Source organism: Adiantum capillus-veneris, chromosome 14 (assembly GCF_014529385.1).
Source record: "Adiantum capillus-veneris isolate H3 chromosome 14, ASM1452938v2, whole genome shotgun sequence".
Lineage (NCBI taxonomy): Eukaryota > Viridiplantae > Streptophyta > Polypodiopsida > Polypodiales > Pteridaceae > Adiantum > Adiantum capillus-veneris.
The window spans coordinates 28059037-28065281 of record NC_140944.1 but is presented as its reverse complement, the minus strand read 5'-3'; the positions used below and the strand labels follow the sequence as shown (position 1 = coordinate 28065281).

Here is a 6245-nt window from a genome sequence, read left to right as displayed (position 1 = left end):
TTGCACCAACAAGGGGTTGAGCCCATAATCTAGAGGCAAACACATCCCCCTCTTCACCAACTGGACAAACTGTCGATGATTCCCAAAAAGGTTTGATTGCAACCATCAAACCACTCCCATTGCCACCACTAGAGCCTAGAGGGAGTTCTCTCAAATTAGTGCACACATGTCCCTACAGAAAGATACGAGATAACATTTTACATGGGAATTTTCCTCCTGCATGCAATAGATCATATGCCTTCTCCAATCTTGGTGAAAGGAAGGCCATTACATGTATTCAAGATGCAAACTCCTACTTGGTCGTGGTCATCAAGATGTAGGGATTATGACTTCAACTTTTCACATTGGAGTTGAAGAAAGCTCTCATCAATTTATGCCATGGGACATCATGTGAATCACATTTGAACATAACTATGTATGCTCATTTCTAGGTAGTTTTTGACGCTTCAAAATCGTGGTTCAACATCTTGATGAGCATGCAAAGAGGGCACCCCCATATGCCTTGCAGATTAAAGGACCCTTCAACAGGTAGAGGGCCCACGCAATTTGAAGCGGAGGCCCCATAGTTATGAGAAAGGAAGGATGTTGACCTATACCCGAATGTAAGCCTCCTACTTCTGACAAATTTATCATCATTTTGCATACTATAAACTCGTTACAAGTCAAACGATGATATTGTGAGGTTGAAGCACCCCCCATCGAAAGTGTAGGGACAACTCCCCAATTCCTCCACAAGCTGAGCTCAGCAGTGAGCTTGAACGAAGCTTTTTGCTTTCTAACTCTGAAAAAATTGACAGAGTTGCCTCAACAAAGCCATTCTCTCTCTTCGCACTGTCGCTAACTATTCACAGAAAACCGATCTTTAGTGTTGTTTTAAAAGACAAAAATTGGAAATTCACGGCTACTTCGGAGGGTCATTTTGATGGAAACCGGCTAAATTTGGAGGATACAATTTTCTCTATAAACCGGGAGATTGCCACTTAAAAAAGATTTTGGTGAACACTACTGCCGCTTCATGACAACCTCTGTCTCCTCGAATTCAGACGAATTAGCTGACGTCCACTTCAACTCTGGCTTCCTCCGGTGTTACCATTTCCAAATGGCGAAAGGTCCTCCAGAAGTAGCGGGCCTTTGCTCCAGAGGCAGCCGGCCCCACGCGCGCGCGCGCGGACAAGTCCCCCTCTCTTTCTCTCTCTGTCTCTCAAGTCTCTTTCTCTTTTTCGGCTGAGCGCTCTGGAACACATATATACACTCGAGTTGTGCAGAGTCAAGAATTCCACGCCCACAACAGAAGAGACCCACACGCACACCCTTCTTCATTGGAATACGCCCTTTATTACACTCTTTTCTAAGCTCAGCGCACGACAGATCTCTGCGCGTCTGTGGTGTCTAAGAAGAAATCATGGGCGTCCAGGTTACTTTCTTCCCTTCTAACTGATGCTTCGTTCTGTCCTCCTTTTCAAACATGGTCCCAACTCTGCGTGCTGCACGCGTGGATGTGTGTGTGTGTGTGTGTGTGTGTGAGAGAGAGAGAGAGAGAGAGAGAGAGAGAGAGAGAGAGAGAGAGAGAGAGAGAGAGAGCGCGCTATGCAGTATCGGTATTCAAATACCAGCAGTGCATGTAGTCTGATACAATCATGTGCAAGGAAATGTCCTGTGACATGATCACGGTTCCATTACCAAAATTGGCACCCTTTTTTCTAAGGATCGCACGGTTTTTGGTCGTTGCACTGTCTACATGATGGCATGGTTTATAGGTCTTTGCACTATCTGCTCAAGTGAAGATATAATACACTCCCAAGGTCTGCTTTTAACGTGCTGAGATTGCAATACAGGTCGAAAGGGCTCCCATTGAAGCATGGTACATGGATGATTCTTTTGAAGATCAACGGCTACCTCACCATCTTGAGCCCAAGCAATATGTTTCTCCTGAGAGATTAGCAGGTGCTCCTCCTCTACTTACACACTGATATAGACGCTATCTTGTATTAAAGCTTGTGCTCATAAATTAAGGACCTGATTATTGTTTGAGGCAGAGCTCGGTGTCTTGCATTGGGTGCTGGATGCGGATAACTATGAGCATGACGCAGAGCTTCAAAAAATTCGACAGGAGAGGGGCTATACCTATCATGTATGTTCAAGCACTTGCCCATTTTATGGATGGGTATTTTGGTATTTGTTTTTAACTTTAGACTACTCTTTGCATCTTTCTATGGGACGATAGGAGATGCGTTGTTGCATAACCTGGTACTCATTTTGGTTGGGTTGCCTTCAGGACATTGTGGATGTTGCACCGGACAAGCTTCCCAACTATGAGGCTAAATTAAAAATATTTTATGAGGAACACATTCACACCGACGAAGAAATACGGTTCGTGTTGGAAGGAAGTGGTATGTACATAGTCCTATGGATTGACACTCAAGAATTATGAGACATTTGTACGAATCAGAAGAATGCTTGCGATTTCGCGTGTGCAGGCTATTTTGATGTGAGAGACTTAGAAGACAGATGGGTGCGCATATGGGTCAAGAAAGGAGATATGATTATTCTCCCTGCTGGTATTTATCATCGCTTTACCTTGGACGAGAGCAACTATGCCAAGGTACTGATAAGATCGCAATGCTCATTTCCAAATCATGTTGTCGACCGATTACTAATATTTTTATTCACACAGGTTCTTAGGTTATTCGTGGGTGAACCAGTGTGGACTCCCTACAATCGTCCGCAAGACGAGCACCCTGTGAGGTAAGGAATCATTACCGAAGTGACTCTGCATGACTCTATGTTGATGTGGATTCATCTGTTAGTCTTCAAAAAGTGCTTTTGATGTCTCAAAGTTTCAAATTGGCAAACTTCTACGTAGTTGTTAATGAGGAAACCATGTTTATTGTCATGGTGTTCAACAACTTGTACTTCTGCAGAATATCAAGATCTGTATTCAACACATGTTGCTTATTTTTGTCGTGTCCCCCTTGCCGCCAAATACTACTTGGCAGGGATAATACTTCGGGTTGATCAGGAATGTCCATTTATGTGGACTCTTCTTTGCTTAGTATTTGGGGTGGCTATTGCGACGAAATGGTGTCTTGCCCTGGAGCCAAATGCCTTGAAGATGAATGGACATAGAATATGAGCAAAGATGGGATCTGTTATTTAAGGCTTGGCTTGCTTGTATCTTGAATGCAGTATTTTTTGCTTTCCGAAACAAGCCTTAGTGAAGAAGTGAGAAAGGCATAATGCTTGAAATTTTTTACTTTTAATACTCTTATGAATCTACCTTTGCATCTGAATTATGGAAATTTTGCTTTTCTGTTTGGTGTGAAGAGTGCAAAGGACCCTCGAAATGCTTTATTGGACTTTATCTTGCTTTATACTACTAAAAAGAGTTCTTAGCTTGTTTCATAGTCATGGAGAAAATATGTTGACGTCTGAAATTAAACCTTGGCGTATTGTGCAGGAAGGAATATCTTACAAATTTCAGCAAAAACAATCAGCTCGAACTTATGGCGCACTGAGTACAGTCTTTTGCTTGACAAGAAAGGGTTGGTATAGCCAACCAAGGCCTCTATTGTCCCAGGAATTTCCCATGTGGCCAGGCAAAGGATGAGTTATATAATAAATGACATATGAGCAGAAGGATCTTGCATGCTGTACAAACAATAAGATAACACATTCAGAGGTCATGTAGCCATGTAAAAACCTGTTTTTATATTGTAATAAGATAAGATTTGACGAGTATCCGCTTTGCAAGGCTTGCAATGCTTCGAGTAACTTGAAATCTGTCGAGTTGTGAGAAGTAGAAATTGGTAAAAGCATTGGCCATGGATATCGTGTGTTGTGTAAGAACTTTGCCCAAGGTATTACATCTCTCAGTTATAAGTTGGCCTTCTAGTCAGACAGGTAGTCTGTTTTTGTTTATTGTCGGCCAGGTGGGGACGCCACCGCTACGTCTTGGTTTTTACCTATGATTTTCTTTCCTTGCAATGTGGAAAAATCGCAAATTTTTCCATAGTTTAGTTATAATTTTCAATAAAACCTGCAAAACTTTGGAAAAAACCTGTAGTTTTTAATCACCTTTTTTTTTTTCTGTTTGTTTAGAAAAATGTTCTTTGAAAACACTGATCCTCTTCAATCTCGTACGACTTAATTTTGTATGAAAGGGTAGTCTAATGGGCTTTTGCTTGCAACTTATCAAGATCTCTGCAGCTACGGCTTTCCACCATACAGTGCCTGGCGTGTTATTCAATTTGGGTCTAAATCTCCTATCTAGAGTGCTGAAACTTCCAAATTTTATTGTCTGATTCTCAACTAGTTCTAGGCTTATGTTAGTCGGGAATTTCTTTGCCCAAGTCTTTCGTCAATTTATAAGACCCTGCCCCAACTCACATTCTATTTGTTCATAAACCCTATGTTGCCACTAATTCTCTAATGGACCTCGGATCAGGCAAGGTTGCACGTTGAGTTTAAGCATATCACTAAGCGGAGGAAAAGAAACTAACCAAGATTTCTCTATATTTGCCATGTCTGTAGCAAATGTCCCATGTTGCAAGCACAGGACATAACAATGGTGGGAGGTGGGGTTGGTCATGCCAGGCATTGAGAGCAAAAATACTCATGTTAAGAGATATTGTTGGGAAAACAAGACTAGGCCTCTTTTTATTGGACAATATATATATATATATATATATATATATATATATACTCAGTTTCAGCCCTCAAGAAAAATTCCACAATTGTTTGCACATGATGGATCCAAGGTTGCAAATTGCTAGCAATGGACAAAATATTGTGATGCTTGTAGTAGCTTATGAAAGTGTAAACCAAAGTGCATTTGCATGGACTTTAGCATTAGTGGCCACAATCTAAGGCCAAACTCAAAATGAGCAATATGTTATCCTTTGTTGTGTAAGGCATCTCTCCAAATATGCAATGGAAAGGATACATCGAAGCTGAGTGCACGCTTGGAGATTGTTGATTTGAGCTCCTTAATTCTAACATTGTGTAAGTTTGTGAATGGAGGTAGCCACTTAGTTGTAAAGAAATACATCTTTTCAAAGTTGTGATGTAGAGAAGTTTTGAGAGAGTGTGAGTTGGGAAATCTTTTAATCAAACAATGCTTACTAGTAATATTTCAATTATTATTTGGTGAGCATAAGAGCTCCATTCAAATCCTTGAGCTGTCAAGGATCCATGTGGCTACGAGTTTTGCTCTGCTTTATTTAATGTGCTAGCTAATTTTTTTCCTACTTCGCTTTTGATATTGGTTGTGTGCATCTCAATCACCAGTAGCGGATGTTGTCTCGAATTTTCGCATCGCTAATGAGTGTTGGCTGCCTCTGCATACTATCAAGGTACAAGCCGTTCTCTCTCTCTCTCTCTCTCTCTCTCTCTCTCTCTCTCTCTCTCTCTCTCTCGCGCGCGCGCGCGCGCGCGTGCGCACACACACACACACACATTGTTTCTCAATTTTCAAGTTTGGTGTATATCGTCTCACCGGGTTTTCAGTCTATAGAGCAACAACAAATCCACTGACAAATGTAGGGAAGTGATGAGAAGTCAACAGCAATGAGTTCTTTTCTACCAGCCTAAAAGCCTTTGCTTAGAAGAAGGATTGAGGATTTGTACAGACTTTGAGCTCCACAATTGTGGGCCATTTCAAAAAGACAAATATTTATGGAGCACATTGGTGAGTGTGCGTGTTGAATGCGGCATCCTCACAAATCCATGAGAAGTTCTTGGTGGGTTTGTTGCTTGCAGCATATGGTCAACATGGTTGTAAAAAGGAAGCTTTGTGCTGTTTTCACCGGATGTGAAGCAAAGTGCTGTCTTTGGAACACCACCTTGGAAAGAAGCAATATTTGCAACACAAGTCAAGCATAAACAGCAAGAACATGATGAGTCGTCAAAAGCAACGAGTCCTAGACTACCACAGGAAGTTTTGGACAAATTCTCACAATAATTCCCACATTGTGACTTACCTCAACATCATGAGCTTCTGAGAGAGAGGCATCGCATACCTAGCTAGGTATGCGATGCCTCTCGAGCAGAAGCTCATGATGTTATGGATTGTATGAAAAACATTGAAAAAGACTCCATTTTCCTACATGAGAAAATTTCTAAATCTTCTTGTGTACTAGCTTGTGCTAAAAAGAAGGATGTGGTACCCGTTGGTAGGCTAAAAGCCTATGCTCAAAAGGGGTTTGCACCAAGTCAATCAGTAGACTTTGAGTTCCGTCAATGCTAAA

General features: G+C 41.5%; 1 protein-coding gene across 2 annotated transcripts; it reads left to right on the top strand.

Moving 5' to 3' along the window:
• Nucleotides 1-1228: 1228 nt before the first annotated feature.
• Nucleotides 1229-3738, top strand: LOC147442140 (acireductone dioxygenase 1-like). 2 transcript variants are annotated; one of them, XM_086528430.1, is made up of 7 exons: nt 1229-1414; nt 1836-1944; nt 2037-2131; nt 2276-2390; nt 2478-2602; nt 2675-2745; nt 3458-3738. In XM_086528430.1, the coding sequence occupies exons 1-7, from the start codon at nt 1403-1405 to the stop codon at nt 3513-3515; spliced, it is 585 nt and encodes a 194-aa protein (XP_086384556.1). In that variant the 5' UTR covers nt 1229-1402; the 3' UTR covers nt 3516-3738. The 2 variants fall into 2 exon arrangements, with proteins under 2 accessions (XP_086384556.1, XP_086384557.1); XM_086528431.1 differs by lacking the exon at nt 1229-1414 and adding an exon at nt 1647-1757.
• Nucleotides 3739-6245: the final 2507 nt, after the last annotated feature.